This window comes from Micrasema longulum, unplaced genomic scaffold, assembly GCF_059751315.1.
Source record: "Micrasema longulum isolate JH-2025_06_02 unplaced genomic scaffold, ASM5975131v1 h1tg000163l, whole genome shotgun sequence".
Taxonomy (NCBI): Eukaryota; Metazoa; Arthropoda; class Insecta; order Trichoptera; family Brachycentridae; genus Micrasema; species Micrasema longulum.
Genome location: NW_028277368.1, coordinates 621,119 through 644,514, shown reverse-complemented (window position 1 = coordinate 644,514; position 23,396 = coordinate 621,119). Strand labels below are relative to the sequence as shown.

At 31.9% G+C, this 23,396-nt stretch overlaps 1 protein-coding gene across 1 annotated transcript; it reads right to left on the bottom strand.

Annotated features, from left to right (window-relative positions):
* Nucleotides 1-2,320: 2,320 nt before the first annotated feature.
* Nucleotides 2,321-22,101, bottom strand: Zwilch (zwilch kinetochore protein). Its single transcript, XM_088242746.1, has 14 exons — nucleotides 21,794-22,101; nucleotides 21,654-21,711; nucleotides 20,558-20,693; nucleotides 18,655-18,814; nucleotides 16,994-17,074; nucleotides 16,360-16,536; nucleotides 16,140-16,282; nucleotides 14,732-14,955; nucleotides 12,887-12,966; nucleotides 10,125-10,351; nucleotides 8,877-9,250; nucleotides 7,785-7,932; nucleotides 5,842-5,993; nucleotides 2,321-2,428 (listed from the first exon to the last, which is right to left on the bottom strand). The coding sequence occupies exons 1-14, from the start codon at nucleotides 21,917-21,919 to the stop codon at nucleotides 2,358-2,360; spliced, it is 2,157 nt and encodes a 718-aa protein (XP_088098872.1). The 5' UTR covers nucleotides 21,920-22,101; the 3' UTR covers nucleotides 2,321-2,357.
* Nucleotides 22,102-23,396: the final 1,295 nt, after the last annotated feature.

The following is a 23,396-nucleotide window of genomic DNA, read 5'->3' as shown; positions in this document are numbered from 1 at the left end:
GTTTCTCAGCATGCGCCTCTATCTGAATATAGAAATAAATTGGAGCATGTATATAATACTCGGTTCACTAGTGTAGATGGACTAGCTCTCCCTAAATTCAATAATAAATACGGGAAAAGAACACTAGAGTACAATATACCAAAAATGTATAATATGCTTCCATTAAATATAAAAAATCAAAAACTTATCTGGCTCAAGAGAAAAACGTCTGCTGAGAATCTGGCTTTTAAAACGTGTTTTTTTACATTAAAGTTTTTTGGTGTTTTTCTTTTTTATTTTGACAATTTTTTATTTTCGATGTACATATTTTTATTTTTTTCCATAGTAATAAGAATTTTTATATGTTTATAGAATTGAAGAGATAAGATTATGTATATAATATAATAGAACTTAACTATAAGCACCTGCTGACGAACGGCATTTTATGCAGTTCAGTAGGACTTGATAATTTGTATGTTAATTTTTGTATGCCTTTGATAAATAAATAAAAAATATTTCACGTCCACCCAGCCAGGAATCAAACCCAGAACCTCAAGCAGAGTAGGCAAATGCGTCAACCCCAACACAATGAGGCAGGCTGATCTCCACTTGATTTCCTTATTCAGGATGAAAGCAGCCATCGAGTGGAAAACACTCGTCTAAGGTTCTGATTCTATTTTACATACAGAAGAGTATTCTTTATCCGCCTGGACACAGAAAATACTTACATTTGAACGCAGTTATGCAGAAAGCAGCCAGTCCACAATTTGGAAAAAATGAGATATTGATGTTATCGGGTGCAGTAAGGTCAATTCTATGTTCTATTAAAAACAGTCAGACTGCTTTTATACAAAAAAAACTGTATTGATCACCTCTTGAAGATAGTGTCAATCACAAAAATGGCATTTTTCAATTCGCAGAAAACAGCCACAACACTAGAAAAATCTTATAGAACTTTAAAAATCATTAAAACTGGTCAAACACATAAGTAGATTCTTGTTTGTAATATAAAAAAATTCATGTATTCATCGTTTATCATTTGTTAAAGTCAAAAACACTCCAATTGTTGTGTAGACTTGATTAAACACTCTTTTCACAAAAGTGGCATTATCTCGGTTTCAGTTTTCTATGGCTGGCTGCTTTCTGCATAACTACGTTCATTTATGTGTATTTTTTTCGGATTATTCGGCGACAGGTGGCGTGACGCAGTTAGTTAGACGGTCAATTGTGAAACTGGCGTCGCGGGTTCGATTCCCGCCAGTTGCAAGAAAGATTTTTTTCTCAATGAGGAAGTTCAGTGGTTTTTTTTAAATTTGTTAATTTTAGGTACTTATCGTATTATCAGCGGTATGATTATTTAAAGTTTTGTATTTATGAAATTACTGCACATGTGAGGTCTCAAGTTCTCTTCTGCGTCTGCCAATTGGTCCGTTGAATTATCATAAACTGGAAATCTTTCGCAATTCTCTTATCAATTTTCTTCATCTCTATTGTAATATGCCCATAATAAACATTTATCATAAAACCATTAGGATAGGGACACACCAATGGTAAATATCTATGTGTAGAAAAATTACTACTCTAGTGCCATAAGCCATAATAATAATTTGTAATTTGGCCCCAGATAAGATAAATATTGTATAATGTACTATTTTTTTGTGTAAATATGAAGGAAATACTATAGGTATATATGAGATTCATAGGACGATAGAATGCAAAACAACTTGGAATAATTTGATACTTTTGAAAGTCTACTATAAAAAACGAAAAGGAATATTAAAGTAAACATTTTTCAGATAATATGAAGCATATATCCTAAAATCTCCGAAGTATTCACATTACTTAAAGAAGAAACTTTTTGATGCTTGTGTTCTCCCTGTACTGACATATGGCTGTGAAACTTTTGTGTTCACGAAAAAAAATTTACACAAATTATCAGTGACACAGAGAGCCATGGAAAGGAGAATGCTGGGTATTTCGTTGAGAGACAGAAAAACCAATACATGGATTAGAGCGAGAACAAAGATCGCCGATGTGGTCCATAGGGCTGCCAACCAGAAATGGAGCTGGGCTGGTCATATAGCCAGAATCACAGACTCTAGATGGACCGAAAAAGTCCAGGAATGGCGACCCAGAACGGGTAGAAGAAGTGCCGGCAGGCCTCAGACAAGGTGGTCTGATGACATAAGACGAGTTGCAGGAAGTGGTTGGATGCGGTTGGCTCAGGATAGGGAAATATGGAGACTAAAGGGGGAGGCCTATGTTCAACATTGGACAAGAGACGGCTGATGATGATGATGAAGCATACAGCGTGTCAAGGAATGTTAAAAAACCCAAATAAAACATGTGTGGTAAAAATATTTATTTCAGATAGTTTCTTAAATACTGTTTTCGAGTAAAATGTATTTTGTGCAGTGATAATAAAGGGATTCATTATCTTCAGGAAGATCTGAAAAAAAAAGAAAACAGTGGTTTGTTAGAAACGGCTTATTTACTAACACAAAATTTCGTATTTTTAAGTCATATCTATTGGTTAAGATCCCCATCGTCTTATAAGCTCCAGAATATATGGAAGAGTGTGAAGAACGATAGTAAGTCTGAGTTGGAAATGTGGTGCTGTGGCAGACTGTTGGGGTCATGGACAGCCTATAGGACAAATGTTTCAATTCTCCGGGAATTGGAGATTGAACAGTCTTTCATCTGCAATGCAACTGCATGTTCTCGGGAACTTTTCACGTCACAAAGCGAAAAAAACAATGAAGAACTTGGTAATATAGGGTCAGATCAAAGAATCTCAATCTGACACGGTGATAAGGTGACTGACGTCACTCTCCAGGGCTCAGGTTACAATGCAAAGTAAAATCAATTTATGCATATATTTATACCAAAAAAAAATCTTCTTCATTAATTATAGATTGAACATTTTCATTTATTTTTAACGAAAATAAAATTTTTCGTACAGAACATTTCTTTATTTATTTAAACACTTTATTAAACACATATTGCTAGACGTGAGCCAGACAATCTAGAAAAGGCAATAATGTCTGGCCGAGTTGAAGGTAGGAGAAGCCGGGGAATCCCATATAGATGGACTGACCAAATAAAGGTGGCTACGGGGCTAAAATTTGATGAGTCAGTACGTCGGGCTGAGGACAGACTGGAGTGGAACAGACTAATTAGAAGTGTTCATAATCATCACGATCCTCAGCATCGAGGGACCGACTTGAAAGAAGAAGAAACACTTTATATACATTTGCAATTTACATACATATGCATAAGAGCGGGCATATTGCCCTAAGGCAATTTCTTCCTACCTACCCAAACCATTCAATTTGAGAAAATCTGTGGTATATGAACATATTGTTGGTATATTATAATATTTTCATTATAAAACAAAATACTGATAAACATAAATATTTTTTTAAGAAATAAAAATTGACTAAATATATACACTATACTATGAAGAGGAGGTAAAGAGGGAAGGAAAGAAGGAGGAGAAAGGAAATAAAGAAGGGGGCGTCTCTGACATTACTGGGTAGATTATTCCATAGTCGAGCAGCTACTACTGTGAAAGAGGAGGTAAAAAAAATTAGAGAGGTGAATGGGTATTGAAAGGATTCTCTCTTTACTAGAACGAAGAGATAGTCCTTGCTGCGATATAGGTTGGAAGAGCTTTTTCAGATAAACAGGCGAATTGGGATTATTTAAAATATTGTTAAGTGATATAATGTGAATGTTTCTTCTATGCATTCGATTTAACTTTAAAGAAAATTGAAGAGAACTCTGTTGGTTTCCCATTATAATCGGAGCCCGGGTAGCCTCCATTAGTGCTGCAGACAAAAGCGGGCAGAAATTAATCCTGGCGACGTGCTTCTTCCCTATCACCGTTACCATGACTGCTCTCATAGATAAGATTGAGGTGAAGCACATAATTTTATGACACACTGTTTAAAAACTCCTTTATTTAGTTATATTCATTGAATCATCATTATAAAATGGTTTGCCAAATCTTAGAAAATGTTTAAACTTGAGAGCTTGAATACAAGAACAACGTGTGATTGTTGTAAAATTAGCCTTGAGTAATAGTTAGCGAATATGATATGAAAATATCCACCACATAACTATTTTAAACTGTTTTGCATCTAACGTAAATAATTGCATATCTGATATGTACAAGAATTGTATTTTCTCAAAAAACTTTTATAGTTTGTAGTTCAAATATCTTGAATTCAGTAAAAAAAAAATGTATTTTACTATATCAGCAATGTGATGATTCAAAATATTAGATTTAAAAAAAATCTAGAGTTTGAATTCAAAATGTTTGTCATACATTCTTTGAGAACGCTGTGAGAATATAAAAAAAATATTTCATATTTGAGGGGGTAAATGCAAAACCGCCACTGTGCATGATCACTGTTTTTGGGAAGACCAACTAAACCGGTAACAGAAAAACTATTTCTTTTAAGTTCAATGTGTAACTTGTGCGTAGTTATAACAGGTAGCGAAAAGAGTATTCATTTTGAGTTGAATGTGCACATTGACTCGTAGATTGAGAAACAATGAAGTACTGTTCATCAATCAGCATAGAACAAACTATGGCCTAAATTTTCCAATGACCCGTCTTTGTCGTATTGTTAACTCAAAACAAGATCTGGACTTTTTTGGTTTAAGTTTACAACGATTTAAACGAGCACTAAATAAATAGTCCAGATCTTGTCTCGATGTCCCTTATGTTTGTCAATGCTTCTTTCTCTTTTTTTAAAATGTTTTAAACTATTCTTTTATTGTAATATTTAAACCTTATAAATTGTATACATGGACAATGTCCGTTAATAAATAAATAAATAAATAAAAGGAATAGTTTTGTTGGTTTTGTTGATCTTCCCATAAATAGTGATCATGCACAGTGGCGGTTTTGCATTTAACTTCCTCATTTATACATATTATACGACTTGTGTCCCAATAAACAAAAATGATTAATTATTTGTGAATGTATAAATAAATAAATAAACAAATTGTGAATTATTTAAAATGTAAAATAGATGAAACATTTGGTCGAGGCATAATAAATAATAATTGTGTGGAAAAGGACTGGAGAAATATGGTCACAAGACACAGGAGTTCATGAAGCGCACACCTGTAAGAGACCAAATCTAACCCTCAGGTGCAGAGTCAAGGAGAAGAATATCATAATTTCCCTTTGCACACCCAGTGGTAAATAGGGCACTGTATTGGAACCAAATGCAGTGTATTTCATTCATATGTTATTTATTTACTAAACAATTGTGGTCAGCATTATTTTACGGGCTGTTAAACCTATTACGTAATGTAGACTGTTGATGTGATGTAAGGAAGAATAACATTACGAATGACAATTGAATGAAAAGGAAGCTTCTAAACTGCCGATATGTACGGAGAAATATGTCCATATTATGTGCAGAAGCCGTTACATAAAGGTGAGGGGGATTAAAATCAATAGATCAAGCCCATCCTGCGTGGAATCCAACCTAGAATCTTGAGAATGGCAGACAAATGGGCCAACCACTACTCAACAAGGCGGACTTTTCTCCACTCGATTTTCATAATCATAATTTTTACCCAAGAGCGGCCATCGAGTCGAACATCAAGGGCTCTGTTTCTATTTCACACAGAGAAGTGTATTTTTCATCCGCTTGGTCACAGAGAAAAGCAGAAGAAGAATGTGAAATGGTAAATGAAATATTTTCAGCGTCACGAAAGTCACGTAGATTAGCCATCTTTTATGATGAAAAAAAAAAACAATTATATACCGTATGCAGAAATTATTAACCAACCTAAGCAGAATAACTCAAGTAAAAAATTAAAGATTTTAAGAGTGCCTACCTTTAGGAATATAGATGGATGGAGGGAACACGGATTGTTGACTGCAGACGTATGATGAAGTGATGGTCTGCGTAGGCTCTTTATTTTGATTATTTTCACTATCCTTAAACAACTGACTGGAGAATGTTACACGGTAGCTTGTCGCGTGTTTGCTGGAAAAAAAAACATAAATGAATTTTGAGTTTAAGATATTGTCTATCTAAACAAAATATTTTTTTTTGACATTTTCAATTGGATGGGACAAGCCGCATTGATTGGTGTATTTGAATTTCGAAATTGACTAATAGACTGCTTGAAATCGATTAATTTCAGTACTGTGAATGAATCCTCCCTACTAAAGAAGCAAAGCAATACTGCTTATATCCCTAAATCCCATATAGCGGATGAGACGTACTCGATTTGCATAAAGGCAATACAGGGAATAAAGCCATACGTAAATGCCAGTTTAATTGCTACATTTTTTAATCTTTTTTTTATCACTAATAAAACATATAATACATGAACAAGTCATTATACTCCTAGGAGTTATAAAAAAAACTCATTTGGGACAGTACATAGAAAGAAAACATTTTTGTGACAATACATATCAGTTAATGCAATCCAAAATAGTATGAAAACATAAAACAGTATTAAGCACTTTTTTTAGAAACTATGTAAACTATGTAATACCTATAACCATCAAAAAGATCCAATTAATATTTTTTAATTGGTACACTCTTAGATTTTATTTTTCGACTATTCGTTTTTTAGTTCATCAGGCAGTTTATTAAATTGAGAAAGGCCAACATTTTCAAGAGATTTTTTCCCAACTTCATTGAGCAATATTTAGATACATGAAGATTTTTTGAGTTTCGTGTATTGTGGTTGTGAATGTCACGAATAAATTTGTGTGACCAGAAAAGTTTATGATAATCCAAATATGGTTAGTGCTGTCATGCAGTGCCATTACCTTGAAAGGACATATTTTTGTGTCGGTAAATATCTTTGACATAGGAATCCCATTTCAGTCTAAGAATGTTTCTTAGAGCTCTGTTCTGAAGAACTTGCTTCTCCGAAATCTGATTTTTGTTGGTGAAACCCCAATTACATGATTAATAGGATAGGTGGGAATGTATCATAGCGTAGTAGACTTAACTCAAATTAACTTCTCATAGACGCATACGATAGCCTGAAAACATTTTCTAATATAAATCAAAATAAACGGCTTTTTTTTTTTTAAATTAACGAAATCGCAAGGTTTTTTGTCCCTCCTAAATAGTTTTGACAAATGGTTCATCCGCAGTATTGAACTTACATATAGACGATACTATTTCTTGCACAATATTTTTTTTTTTGTAGACAAATAAAAGTAAAGTTGTTTTATTAAAAATAAAAAAAAGGTTTACTTTGAACCCAGGGAACATAAAAAAATTTGCTTTTAAGGTCACATAAATATTTTAAACAATTATACCGTTGATTGTGCAGAGAGGAAATATATTCAGGAACATTTCTAAGTATAAAATAACTAAAATGTTTTGTTAAAATTCAAATAAAAGAACTTTGTTTTTCATCATTTTTATTTTTTTTTACCGACCGGTTTCAAAACTTTATCAAGGTATAATTTACTAACTACTTCAAATGTAAATTTGAAAACATTTTGTATTTTTACACCACTCACGAGTTTAATATTAACACAAAGATTATACACAAAGAATGTTGGGTATTCATAATTACCCATCGTCAGGTGTACATACAAACTGTTCCACAAAGTAAATGCCGAAACCATAAATAAAATTTCAGCGTACTTACACAATACTGACTAGTGCTATTATTATCGCTCAGGTGCAACTTGTTTTCATTAATTTAACATAAGTTTTACTCGTTCTAGAATCTACTGTCTTAAAGCATATAAGGTGTTTGCTTGGGTTTAAAATAAACCGATTTTGATCAAACAGAATACTTACAACTGAAGATGTTCCTTCACAGATTTGTACTGCACAGGAACGGTAAATGTTTGTACTGGTTCATTACGAAGTTGTCCTACTGTTTTGATGGGTGAATTGTCCGCTGTATAGTACTCTAACAGTTGGACGGCAATAGGCTTTAATGCATCTAGAAAAGTAAATACAGAAATATAAATCACAGCCAGTGGCGGCTCCTGACCGAAAACATTGGTAGTGCATTTCTTTACACTTTGTCAACTTGTATATTATTAAGTTCAATAATATGATAGGTCTGACGTGATAAACGAGCAATAGTATGACAGCCCGCGCTTCAGAACCAGAAACGCTAAAAGTGCCCAACATAATACGCACGTTATAGTTAACTAAATTCGTACTAATATCATGTCATTACGCATGTTCAAAGTGACATTACAAACAAACTTCAAATCTGCGCATGCGTTGGCAATGCCCGGAATATGTATACTATCTTCTCCCTCTAATGCACAATTCATTAGTATGAAGTATTGTCTGTCTTACTCAAATGACGATTTTAGGAGATTTGATATATTTCTTACAAATTTAGGGTAAAATATTGTGCAAAACAGAATATGCACAGGGACGATTGCGCATGCGTAGACAAGATGATAAAATCGTCCGCTAGAGTCGATTTCACTAGATCTTTTGGCGCTAGGATTGAATATTATGATGTTTAATATTGCAAGGAATCCCTGTTTCTTTCTACCTACTTATAACAAATTTTTACTATCAATAAAATTACTAATTTATTTAGACAATTTTTTAATATTCAGCAATAAAAAAAATTCCATTATTTAAAAATGAATACAATAATAATAAATTAATAAAAAAATCAGTGAAAAGGCCAAATAGTCCAGAGCCAATTTCACCATTATAACACAAAAAAACTAATTTTAGCACCATAAAATAATATATATAAATAACTAACATACATATAAATAAAATGCAATATTTTAGATGTAGCTAGTATTGGAATAATGTGTCTATTCATAGGTCAGTGGGCTTAGCCGTTACAATACAAATTTAATGTGTACAAAATTGCATTTGTGAAGATATGAATATAATATGTCAACTTACTAAAATCTGAATTGAGAGACTGCTGTGTCCTGAAGAGATGCTCTAAGCAAGTATGAAGTTGTGCCAACCTCGTCAGCTTAAACTTCCACTCCTTGGAAGAGAACTCCAAATCAACTTCGTCAGAAAACAATGGCTGCTCTTTCTCTGGGAGTTTCTTCTCAGTCTTCACATGGATATTGTGCTTCTTCAGAGAGGCGAAGTCATCGAGAGTCAAGTCAGCGAGGTGGCCGACAGGGGTAGACTCCGGGTCCTGCATAAATGTGCTGTCCATCAGGTTGCACTTGGTGTCAAATGGGTTTATGCTGACATCTCCGGAACCGAGAGACATGTCCATTATGGTCTGGTTGTACACTTCTTCGTTTACTTCAGATGCTCTAAAAAGAAAATGAAGCCTTAGTAAAAAAAAACATATTTTTCCCAGTCTAATCAGATCAAAGGATTAAGATCTAAATATGGAATAGACCCAAAACCCAGTAACTAATTTTAAAATCTTAATTTTACACACTTTGGACAGCATTCAAAGAAATGGAAATTTGGTGTGCGGTCTATATTATTTATTGTTTCAGCATTTAAAAGTGTTTCATTTGGAATACATTCATGTTGATCTAGTTAACACAAATATTTATTCGTTCAAGACCTTTCTTTCTAAATTGTAAATATTTTTGGATTGTTTCATTTTTATTACATTTGTTTTTCGTAATACATTACAAAAGAGATGGAGAACATCTAAGAGACGGTAATATGGAAGTCTGGGCATTTACATTTACTGCCATTGGCAGGTTTAAGTGGCCACTTTACACTGTGTAACATTCATCATCCTGTCTGTGTTTGAACGTCCATATTCCTTCAATTCCTCCATCTGTTGACAAACCTTTATTTATATGAGTAAGATTCATCTGACTGAATTGTATCACCTGCATATTAGGCAATGCCTGAAAATATTTTTCATATTTTATACTTCATCCTTGGACCAGTTGCTTTTATCAACAATATTAAGAGTTTGTCCAAATTTTGAAAGACTGGATTTAATATTATTAGTTATTAATATTATTATATATATTTAGAGGGTTATTAATATATATGTATTTATTTATTTAATAAACTCCCAGAGGGTTCACAGTTAAAAAGTACTTAAAGTATTATAGCAAATAACATAAAATAAAACCAAAATTATTACACTAAATATGCTATTAATTCTAAAAAAATAAATAAAATACGTCATATTTTATATTTGGATGTTCGACTAACTTGTTTTGAAGCTTAAGGCGGTCATTGTATCCCAGTGTGCTGTCTACCAGGGTAAAGATATTTGTGTACTCCCAGCAAGTCTTGGCTAGCCCCAACTGACCAATGATGGAGAGGGCCCGCGAAGGGTTGCTGTACAGGTTACTGAGGGATGCCAATGCTTGGGGAGAACTTCCTCTGGCTAGCTTCTTCACGAGGACACCGATAAGTGTCGTGTTACCGGGATCAATCTACAAAAACGAAAAAAAAATTGTTGAATAATTGGGCGTAAATATGCAGAAAAGATCTATCGGTCACATAACAGTTTTGAGATATTTGAGGAAATATAAGTTCACCCTAATATAAAATTAGAGATAAATTAAATTAATTATGGATAACTTATATAGCGCCATTTTCGTAATAAAATACCTCAAGGGCGCTTTACATGGTGGTTCCATTGTTAAGTTAATTTAATTGAAGCTTTTAAATTTGTAATTTAATTAAAATAATTTATTTTGTTTATTCAATAACTACTTGATTTGAAAAATTATTGTTAATGATAGAAATAGTATTTCTCTTGCCAATGGTGTTTCATTTGTTCAAAATTAACATTTCATTTATGAGTTGAATGCCCATTTATGGAGCTGGATCTTTTTGCTTAAACAGATTTTAAGATTTTTAAATGTAAAAAAAGTTCAAACTACATTTTGTAAAATTTGGCTACTGGGTATGTATAGAGAAAAATCGGAAAATTTACTCAAAAACCTTCTAAAATAATAAATAGTTTAAATCAATATTGTATTTTGTTATATTATTTTAATAACATAACTATCTACTGTAATTTGTGATCCATTATTGTATTTAGAATGAATTGGGTCTTTTTTCTGTAATGTTCTAAATATCTAAATAAATAAATGAAATGAAATGAAATAAGAGGAATCGTGGTTCAAACAAACGTATTCCCGTATGTTCTCCCTGGATTATGCTACTAGAGCAATGATATAATAAATTAACTAGTAATGTTATTGTTTATTATTATTATATTGGATTTATTATGAATAATTAGTTAATAGACATGCATTATATCCATGAAATATGCAATCTTTTTATTTATTTGTCTGCCTATGCAGACATACAAATGTATTTGAAATTTACTATCTTATTTCATCATTATTCAATTTAAACACCTAATTGGGCATACGGCACTGCACCTATCGTAACGTATCCAGGGATAATTTAGAATTATGAGCAAATCTGATCATATGTTACATGAAGGTAAAATGATCAGTTTTATCTAATTATATGAAGTAAACGGAATATTTGCATTTGCGCTATTCCTGATGCAAAAATTTCTTTTACATATCTTTTGTACGAAAACATTTTTCAACTACATTAAGACCAAATATCATTTGACTCTTTGTGCAAAATGTAAAATTCTAGTATTGCATTATGGACCGTGTTTTAAAATTGAATTACTACGTAAGTGTTTGTCTGACCGGATAAATCTTTTTTGTTTAAATATAAATGAGATATTCTCTATCGATTTTTACAATAAATGCAAAAAAAGATCCAAAGTGAGTTGGATCTTTTCTGCATATATACGTCCAATTTTAGTAATTAAGTGACAGTAGGATTCAATTTATCGATCAAGTAGAGCATATGGTTTGATTTACTTAACCTACTATGTTTTCATAGCAAAATTTTACATTTTTATTGCAATTTCTATAATATTTACTCAGTTTTCAAGTTTAAGTTCAAGTTCAATTCTGAATATGTTTATTCACCGAATAAAAAAATAAATATTCAGTAAGGCTACTTTTAAAATCAATTGACCACTTTGAAAAATTATTCAAATTATAATATGTGAAATATGGTATTTAGTTATGAAAAATTTATGAAAGAAAAATGGAATTACATAAAAATAAAATGAATGCTCTAGACTTAAATGTAAAAATACTGGCAGAAAAATTTCAATTGGACAAAACTTTTATAATTGAGGATTTTGAATATTTACATATTTTTTAAAACAAATTTATAATCTGTTTTATTAATTATTTGAAAAATCATGCAAAAATAAATTTAAAAATAAAATCTGAAATTATAAGACAAAAAAAAATTATTCATTCATCGTTAAAAATAATCATATATTTTTCATGTTACTTAAATGTGTTGAATTTAAACTTGTTTATTCCCATAATTATACACTCATGTATAACATAAGATTTGTGTAGTCTTCCACCAGTCTGACGATGTCAGTCACGGCAAAACCCGGTCACTGGTGAAAATTCAAAATAAAAGTGGAATTAAACTAAATACAGTACTTTCATTACTATAAATAAATCAGTATAAAAAGTATTAGGTGCGTGCTATAGTAATTAGAAATGCTACAGTAATTGGTAATTCTAAATCTAATGGTCCAAAATAAATAAATGTTTTGTGTTCAGTTTAAGAAAAAAACAACAAAAAAGGGTATATTTTATAGTGGAGATACATTCTTACATTTACTTATATTTGACCATTCGATTTAAAGTGTCCAATTACAATAGCACTCACTGTACAAACATCCATAATTTTTTTTTGCACCACAACAGGCCAGGAGGTCCAATTACAGTGGTTAATTACATCACAAAACACCCAGGCTTGAGAAAATTCACATTAATTTGTTTGTTTTCTCACTGAGAATCTAACCCGGAAACTTCCATGTGTGAGTCAAGCGTCTTGACCACTACACCATGGAGGCCGCCAATAATTTTATATTAATATCCTTAATAATTTAAAGTACTCACAAATGGTCTCATGTTTCTTTTGTAAATTTCTTTCAACGAGTAAACCAACAGGGTGATTAGATCATCAGCCGAGTTACAGTCTGTAATAAAAGTAATGAATTAAATAATGGATCATTTGAATAATATGGATGTTCAAACATAGGCAAAATGGTAAATGTTACAAAGTAAAGAAGCCATTAAAATTCAGCCAATGACAGGTAGTAATAAGCCCTGTAAACGCTTAGACATGCAATTTCATTCTCTAAAATGTTCTGCAGTCTCTATATTAATTTCAAATTTTTTTATTTATTCATTATTTCAAAAACCCGTAAGGTTATAGAGAAATATTATAAGGTCTAGTCTCATTTGGTAAGTGTAGTCATCGTGTGCTTTTTCAGGTTGATTTTAAATTTGTCTCCCATGTAATTTTTCAAGTGGTAAGGTAAGTCATTGTAGTGTTTAAGTCTATTGTATAGTATTTTTGACTGTCGTACGTTTGTGTTCACTTTTTTACATGTGGTTGTGTTATTGTTGTCTTGTATTATATGTGTGTATGTCAGCAGTTTTGGTTAATGTTATGTCATCGCCTTGCATGTTTCTCAGTGGAATTTTGTGTACAATTTTTATCAAGTATTTTATGTCAAACTGGTGTGTTTTTCCAAGAGTATGCTAATCGAATAATGCATGGAAATCAGCATGCAACGTAATTTTTTTAAGGTTGTTAATATTTTTAACTTCCTAATTCTATTGTACTTATAATGCATTATGACAGGCATGGGCAACGTTTTCCAAGTATGGGCCAGATTGCCAATTTTTCTCTGACTTGCAAGCCATAATATCAAAATAACTACAAGTATTTAGACATACAAAACATGTAAAGGTTCTAGTAGTCGGCGAATACGGTATAGAAATAAATTAACATTGAAACGACATAAATCCACAACAGATTAAAATAATTTATTATGATAAATAATAGCAGTCCTAGTCCAGTAATATCCTATTTAACATTACACATATTAACTCACTCTGGATTGAATATATTTCAATGTTCCGACTGTATTTATTTATTTTCACTAAAATCAAGTTTTAGATGTTTTAGAAGCTTGTGCATAATTAATTTCTTTTTTCATCATTCTTGACCATCGATGTTTCCCAATGACTGTTCTTCATTTTTTCTAGCATGAGTTTAAGGTGTTAAATACGAATAAAAATCGCACGGATATAAAATGCTCGTGTCTAAGGGCCATTCCCTTAGTTAAAAGCTGTATATCGTTCCTATTGAAAATGACATGGTATCTTTGATGATAATAATAAAAAATTATTCATTAAGAACAATTTTCGCAAAGTCACCCCAAGCTCACTGATAACATAATTAATCTAAGTTTTACAAAAAAATTAATTGAATAACCACATTTGATTTACAATTTTGTAACAAAGGCACTACATGGATACTACAATTTATCAAATCAAAAATACTCGTCCAGTATAGTGACTATATTTCACATACAGAACTATTTTCTTCATCTGCCTGGACATAGACATTATTGTATTTAATAATGTGTTACAAAATAATATCATCATTACGCTGGCAACAACTGTAAAGTAACATTGTAAAAATTGTTAGAGATTAATAAAACTATGTACCTTTTGTTGATGGATTTTTTATTCATATTTTTTAATTGATAAAAAAAGGAAACATACGTTATTCAATTTTTAAAAAATATTTAAGTATATTTTACTGAAACAAAATTGTATAATCTCAGTGAGAAATTAAAAATTTATTTTAAAAAAGAAAAATCACTTAACAGATATTGTTGGCGCAACAATGATGTGTGAAAAAATACACATGAATAAATCAATCAATACCTTTTAAAATATCCCACAGCCTATATGTAAAATCGTTTGATGATCCGTTTTCCGCTAGTTCCCTGAAGACCGTCTGCAGCGAAGTAGGTTCGCCGGCGATACATGTACACCCAGCGATGGGTTCCCAAGAGAGCCAACCGTACTCCTCGACCTGTTTCAATAACGAGCACAGGCGAGCCTCTAGCTGCTCTCGGGTAGAGCTTAGGCAAGATGAGGTGCAAGTCCTGAGGACATCAATTAGTAATTAATTTAATAGGTATTTAATAAGAATTCGCGGGAATCGTTACAATGATGGAGCAATTTTTTTACTTCTAAATGTAATTATTTACTTTTTCAAACTCAATAGACAGAATAACTACATTTACTAAACAAATCACATGCTCCAGACAACTATTTCAAATTTGTGATAAAATTTCAATTTATCATTTCAAACCTGAATTAATTCCTATGGATATAAAAAATATTATAACTAAAGAAATTATGAGAAAAATTTTAATAATTTAAAAAAACATATTTTGTGTTTGGGAAATTATACACTGTTCATTTATTATTTTAATAAACATTAGCTCTCAAACTGATAATAAATTGTCAAAGTTCATGAATCATAATATGTTATTATCTCACAATATATGTTTCTTGTATTCAAATATAATTTAGAAGGAAGACAAGAATTCGCTATAAAACAAACAAACAGGCCAGCTGTCAAACTGAAAAACTAACTTTTTTGTGTAATGCTGGCTACCAACATAACCAGAAAAAAATATAGATGTACTTAGGTATACCAGTAATTAGAAAATAACCTCTTCGCTATTTAATTTTGGCAGGTATGTGTGTGAATAAATGTTCAACCTCTTAAAGGGAGAAGAAGATATTTATTTTTTATTTGAAATTTATTATTTATAAACCCTTACGAATTACATTAATTTAACTAAACAATTTGCTCTATTTTAAATTCACATTCTATTGTTAATGATAATATTATTAACATCTTTTGTTAAGTTAAGTCTGGTAGTTAAGTTAGCTTTATTTAATTTCGAATTAAAAATATTGCCCTTAAAAATGCAGATCCCGGCAAATAATTTTATTTCATGTTCTATCATAAATACGGCTTCCACAATATCAAGAATGAAGGTCTTTTTTATGATAACATAAACTTATCCTCATATAAACACAAAAATTAAAATTGTGAAATTCAACTGTCACACTAAATAATGCAGATTTATTAAGCACACAACACAGAACCTGTTCTCAGCATTAAATAGGGTATTCAGCGGGCAAGATACAGTAGGTGGATATGCCTAAAAATATTTTTAGAGCATATGTGAGAGATATTTAGAGCATATGTGAAATCACAAGCAATTTTCTAACAAAAACCAGTGGTTTATATCATTTCAAAAGACATAATTACTTGATAGAGACATCTTCAAGTTTCACAGGCATTACAGTGCTGGAGAGGTTGAGGATAGCGGAGTTAATACCCTGAAGGGCGCACACCGACTTCCATAATACTGTTACTGTACTTAGTTCATGACCAATAATCGTCTGTTGAACCTGTAGGCAAAAAATATATTTATGAAAAAAAAATTTGGAAGTAGATATTTTAACTAAAAGGTGAATTTATTACTTACCAAATTGATATTAGTTTCATGTATGGGAACTTGTAGAGTTGGCTTATTCCACTCACACTCCAGCTGAGTCATTCCAGTGTAATGTTTATTTAACACTTCTTCTGGACAATTCTGCATGGCTGCACTTATTCGTTTCCCTGAGATGCGATATGTTCCGGAGACCTTGCACACCAAAGGCTAAAAAAGGGAAACAAATCATCCACAGTCTAAGAAAACTGTTGATTATCTTATCATAATGTAATTTTAGCAATACAAAATAAAACTGACAACACATTACCATGTAAAACATTCAAATTTAGTTGATTGTTGTTCAGTACATATCTATCTAGATATAGTAGAATCCAAACAAATTTATAATTGAACCTATCTTTATCAAATTATTTTATTACAAGGATTATTAAAGATTCATAAATCCCGTTTCTGTAAAAGACACAAAGGTGCAAAATACTTGTCCATTGCACAATCAATATGAACCTATATTTTTGATCAGTGCAAAGGCGAGCTGTTAACGTAAAAATACAAAATTCCGATTCAATAGGATGTATTAATATAAAATTTGGGTGGGCTGTTCGGAAACACATATTTTACATCTACAAGTTCAGAGAGTGAATAAAAAAATTAGTAAAATTCTTACTTGATCTTTGGAGCAACCGTATATTTTCAAATGCATTTCTTTCATTTTCTCCACACTTAGATCTGCTGCTGTTGTCGTTTCCTGTAGATAGTAAATAAAATTATAGAAACAGATATTTAAGTGTTAAAAGAAACAATTAAATATTTAGGAATGTTAAATGTATGGCTATGATTTTATTCAAAAACATCTAAGCTTTTAAGACCTTATTAGAAAAATGTAACTATGCATGTATTATATATTAATCTCTACTATGATAGAATTTGCAAGGATCATTTTCTTCGTGCAGCTTAAATTTTTTGCTTCTTAAATTACATACTATTTTTACAACTATTTTTACATAGTGATAAATATTTTTTAACAAAGATATTCAATGTATTATTATTAATTTATGATAAACATTTTAATATGCTTATGTTATTTATAAGTTAATTCCAAATTGGTCAATAATATTGTAAAAATCCTTCTTGCAGAGCTTTTCTTTTATTTTCTTGAAAAATATTTTTTATTTTCTTCTTAGTGTGTAACATGTTTGAATATTATATTATTATTATTAATAATAATAATACACTAGCAGCTATTAAGCTGATGCGTGTATATCAAGTGTCCATGGTTATTAAACATTATAAATTGACGTGTGCATCTAGGCACTTTTTGAAAACATTAACTGAACTAGCACCAATCACTTTTTCGGGGAGGCCATTCCATTTCTTCGCAACTCGGTTTGTCAGGAAGTTCTTCCCGGGGTTGGATGAAAAGGAGGTAGTGTTTAGTTTCAATGAATGACCTCTGAGATGGCGGTTTTCATTCATAGTGAACATTGATTTCAACTTGGGTACATTATATTGCTCAGTTAAGATTTTGAATGTTTCAATCAAGTCACCACGCTGCCTCCACTCATCCAGTGAACTTAACCCAAGCTCCTTTAAGCAGTCCTCATATGACTTATTTCTTAGAGAAACTACCATTTTAGTTGCTCTTCTCTGGACTTTCTCCAACAACTCTGTCTTTTTTAAAATAGGGACTCTAGATTTGGTAGGCATACTCCAAATTGTGAAATACTTTAGCTAGGTGTATGTACTTCTTTTTATACTCAACAAATACTTTGTTTTTATATACTTTTTTGTCGCTTTTCCTAATACTTTTTTTCCCTTCTTCAGCCTGCATCCACTCCTGACCATAGGCCTACTCCATGCCAAACAGTCTTCTCAGCTATTTGCATCCGCGCTGTTAACACATGCCTCGCAATGTCGTCTCTCCAGTGGAGCTAGGGTCGTCCGGGGTTTGCAACTCTTTCAATAATGCCCAGCACTCCTGTTTAGATTTTCATGATTTCATTTCCAGCTTTGTCTCTAAAACTGATCCCCAACATAGCCAGGTAGCGTGATGGTCATGAACCCACATGTTAGTACTGGCAAAATACAGGAATCAAATACTTTCCGTTTAAGGTTGATGGGGGTTCGGGCATTTCCAATATATGACCAAGCTTTCTGAAAAGTGCCCATCCCGAGCCAACCCTTTATAAAATCATTACGAATAAAAAAATATAAGATATCTTTACAAATCTTAGAGAGTAAAAACATCTTGGTTTGTTTATTTCAAAGTCTACCATAATGTCTACATGTTATTGATATAAATATCTAAGTAATTATGGTTAATCTTACCAAATAAACTACTATGCCCCTGTTAAAATTATCTGCAAAGGACAAGGCAGCCATAAGCAGAGTAGATTGCTGATCCTGACCATCACAAACAACCCATAATGGAACTCGCTCTTCACAAGGTAACTGGCGGATTTTACCGTTGTAGAAGTTCACTACATTTCTAGAAGTCGAAAAAAACTGATATAGTTTTAGGAAAGTGTATTAATTTCTAATCACAACATCATCAGTCCATTATCCACACCCAATGGAGCATAAAACGGTGCATCGATACACAAAATGCAGCACATCTCAATATTTTTTTGTGACATATTGGTGAATTGTCAGACATAAGGTTCAGGTGCCAGTTTAGTGAGTTCGGGTACTATGAAACATTGCAGTGTAAGAATACCCTTGGCAGCCTACGTGGCATAGTGGTCAAGATGCTTGATTCACACACGGAAGGTTCCGGGTTCGATTCCCGGTGAGAACACAAAAATTAATATGTGATTTTTTTCAAGCCTGGGTGTTCTGTGATGTAATTCACCACTGTAATTGGGGCCTCCTGGCCTGCTGTGGTGCAAACATAAAACAAAACATTTCAGATTCCATTTACAACATATCAAATGACTTGACTGTGAATCACCTCCCATCCACTATCAAAGATGTTTCTACAGTATCACTGTTTAAATGATATCTGAAGAAACATCTCATTTCTCTTCCTTAATCCATTCTCCTTTCCTGTTTATTCCCTTTTCCCATTGACTACTAGCATTGATTTTAGGTAATTTACATACAAATACAATAATACATAACAGAAGCACAACTGACTTCAAAAATATCAATACCCTTAAAACTCTCTTCTGTTCCCTAGTTCGCCCGCACCTAGAGTATTCCTCTGTTATCTGGTCTCCATATTATGATGTTCACATCAAAAATATTGAATCAGTTCAACATCAATTTTTAAGAAAGATAGGCTAGAGGTTGGGCTTATCCAGAGAACAATATATGTATAATGAGTTAGAAACTAGCTTAAATATATCTTCTCTTTAGGACTGTCGAAATAAATCCGACCTTTTAGTCCTATTTAAAATTCTCAACTCACTCTTTGATGCGCCTGAACTACTGAGCTCAATAAAATTAAATATCCCAACTAGAAACCTCAGACAAAACTTACTCTTTCATACTGATAACTATAGAACTAACTATGGTTTTCATTCCCATTCATGGGCATAGACCCAGAATTCTTAGGTCTGCCAACAAATATACCAGTCTTGATTTCTTTGATAACAAGTTGTCTTCTTTCAAACGATCACTGAATCAAATTCAATTATTAACATTTCTCTCCCACTTCCACTCCCACCAAGTCTATTATATACCATTGTGTCTTTCTACTTGCCTTTATAATAATTTTCTATTTATAAATATGTCCTTAAAAATGCCCATTGGGCGTGTATATAAATAAATAAATCATATCATCATAGTTCCCTTTCCGCACCTAATGGCGCATAGGGCACTGCATTGGTACACCAATCGCAGCGTATCTTGATCATTTTTGTTACGTGAAGGTAAGATTATCAGTCTTTCGCTTCAGGTACCAGTTCAGGGACTATGAAATATTCTAGTATGAAAACATCCTTTTAAATAAATATTTCATATTAACCATGTCGGGAATCAAACCCGAGACCTCTTGCATGGCAGGCTAACACACTGACCATTACACCACGAGGCCGACAAATACTGTTATTTATATTTTTGTACATGCTTAGTTTTATATATTTTTTTTAATGTGTTTTGTGCTTACATTATATAAAAAACACTTTTATTTTATTGGTTGGATGGAAGGAATTGCCATTTAGCATTAAAACTGTCAGTGTACAATTTATATTACATACAAAAAGTTAAATAAAATGTATCAGGATTCTACCTTGCTTCTTCAATTGTGAGAGCCTGATGTGAGATTTCTTCTCTCAGCCAGCACTGTGATACATCTAAGAGAAATGTATCCTCTAATTTATCATAAGCCATGTCAAGTTTTAGTGGAGACCCGGTTAGATCAAATTCTAAAAAAAAATGTAACAATACTTATAAGTATTACTAAAACCATTTTGTAATGTTAATTTCAAACATTTCAAAATGAAAAATATAAGTACAATACTTATTTCAAATGGAAAAATCTATCTTTAAGAATGAATCAAGTGGGTAAGCGGTGGCTGAGGAATTTTGATGAATAGGTAATTGAACGTTGTTATTCTGTCACTCTCTCGCAAATGCCTCCCCGATACTGTGCGAAAAAGACATCTGCATGTCGAAATAATTATGTCGCACTAAAATGAACAAAATTGATTTTTCGCGGTACCATTTTCCGCACCCCAAAACTGAACCGATTCCTTTTTTTTTTTTAGAAAGAGTATCAGAATGAAATATTGTGTCATCTGTGCGTTTTGGGTTTTTTAAAAATAGTTATCATATTTTTATACAGTACGTCCAAAGATGTCAGATAAAACTGGCTATTACTACTACTGTTTTATGGTCCTAGTTCAAGTGCTATAATCCAGGGAGAAAATATGGGACTACGTTGTATGAAGAAGTCAGACCAAATTTTTTCTTAAGTAGGCGATGTGAAGTTATATGTATTTATAAATGTAGATGCATAAACTACCACATATTTAGGTCACACACACGGTAACAAGTAAAATATATCAAAACTATTTATAAAAACATTGCGATTTGAACACAAAATAGCTTAAAAACTCAGTTGATCGTTTTAGCACTTCATGCATTATCGAAGGATTACTGCTGAAATTCGACTATCTAGTTTCCTAGAATGTTTTCGTTTGAATATCAAAACTTCATCAAGTTTGCAATATTGTTTCCCATACTTGTACAACTTTATAAATGTCATCAGGCTAAATTTCTGGAGCCCTCTGTGTAATCATAAATCTAAATAGATTGAGAAGCTAGATTTTCGTAAAAAAGTCAGTAAAATCCCATATCAGAGTAATAAATTGTACTTAATTCACCTGATATCAAAGTAGTTTGTTCTTTTCTCTTCGGGGACACGCAAGTTGTGTACTGGCCCTGTCAAAAGAAGAAACACATGAATTAAACGGATCTCTACAACATACCTAAGGTTCAGGCGTATTTATTTATAGATATTCACCTTTTTGTAAATAAGTATGACAGTTTTATTGTCCACATTCCAATGCGCATTAACGTATGAAGGTGCTTCTTGATGACTTATACAATAGTTAGGAAAGTTTTCTGATAATTCCTTTAAACAGTTCATTTTTAAAGCGCTGATTATTTATATTTGATGCGGAAAACGTTTCCGCAAAATATTTTCAAATGTTTTAATTGCGTAAAAAAAGCGCCGAATACCTAATAAATTAATATTAACAACCACCAACCGGACTTTTGACTTTAACGACAAACGAACCGACGAACTGTCACTTTAAATTCAAATCGTTCGAACGTCAAAATATCTAGCGACGAGAAAGGTACTTATCTATGGTCGAAACCAACTAGCGCGTTCCAAAACTAATTAACAGCTTGTCATTTGGTATGGAATGGCAAGAGGGCGGAACAATACGTAAATATTTTTTTTATAAATCATGTTGTATTGATTTGAAACAAATAATGTTAATAATAAATAACGTTTTATCTCTGAACACATTTGCTTCAATCGACCTACCCTATAAAAAATATTATTTATACGGTAATAGTAATATTTTTTTAATTTTGGCTGTGATATCACACTAAAATAATTTATATACAATACAAAACTTGTACATGTATCTTTCTTATTTTTATAAATGAAGAAGCTGCATTTTTGTAATCTTTAAATGTTCATTTTCACACCAAATTTGGCAAGTAAAATTTGTATAACTATGCTGAATTTTAATACAGAAAATATTTATCCTTGCTCCGCAAAAAATAAATGTTCGCCAATACAGCAATAAATTTGTAAAAGAGACAGCACAAAGACATAACTCATAACATAAAAGATAGAGACGCTGTTCTGTGGCCAGTGTTTCAATGATTGTGTGAAACAGATTCCATCGGTTATTGACACGCATGACGCACGCATGTAATGAGTGGTGTATTTATGATTTTAAAAATTTTCTGCAATAACAGGGATACATTTTAATATGTTTATTCTGATAAGTTATGGGAAAAAGAAATAAACAGTGTGTTTCCAAGTTTTTTTTTAATGCCTGAACTTGTGAACTGTAGAGGAAAAAAAACGTTACACTTTTTAATTCTGATTTATTTATTTTAAAATTGGCAGTGATGGGGGATGTATGCGTGTAAGATAACCGGCGTATTTATGATTTTTTATTTATTTTCCTATAACAGTGCAAAATTTTATTTTTATTTTTATAAATTAAGCAGAAAAAATTATAAAACAGCCAACATGTTTTTTTTAAATGTTGAACTTCGTCTTTTGCCATGGTAACACGATGTTATATCACTGCGCTTAAATTAATTATTTACCACAGCCTTCAAACAAAGTGGTTAGATTGAACCCGTAAGATTCTGCGTGCATTTATTGCTTAGAGCTTTTTAGTAATTCTAGATTTAAAAAAATGGTGGCTTAGCTGCCAGCTCTGCCATTTGTGGAATATATTAGTCTACTGAAAACGGCATAACGATTTAAAAAAATTATATTTGCGCTTTGTAATCATAAGTTTGCTGTACCAAAGGTCTTAAACAATAAAATGATTTCATAAGAGGTTTCTGGTAATTGCGGGGACCTGCGTGGT

Excerpts from the sequence above, each read along its gene's own strand:
- Zwilch (XM_088242746.1), bottom strand. The coding sequence starts at position 21,919 with ATGAACTGTTTAAAGGAATTATCAGAAAACTTTCCTAACTATTGTATA. Across the intron at positions 12,967-14,731 it reads GCTGTGGGATATTTTAAAAG|ACTGTAACTCGGCTGATGAT; the intron begins GTATTGATTGAT and ends CTTTTATTACAG. Across the intron at positions 10,352-12,886 it reads AAAGAAACATGAGACCATTT|ATTGATCCCGGTAACACGAC; the intron begins GTGAGTACTTTA and ends TCGTTTTTGTAG.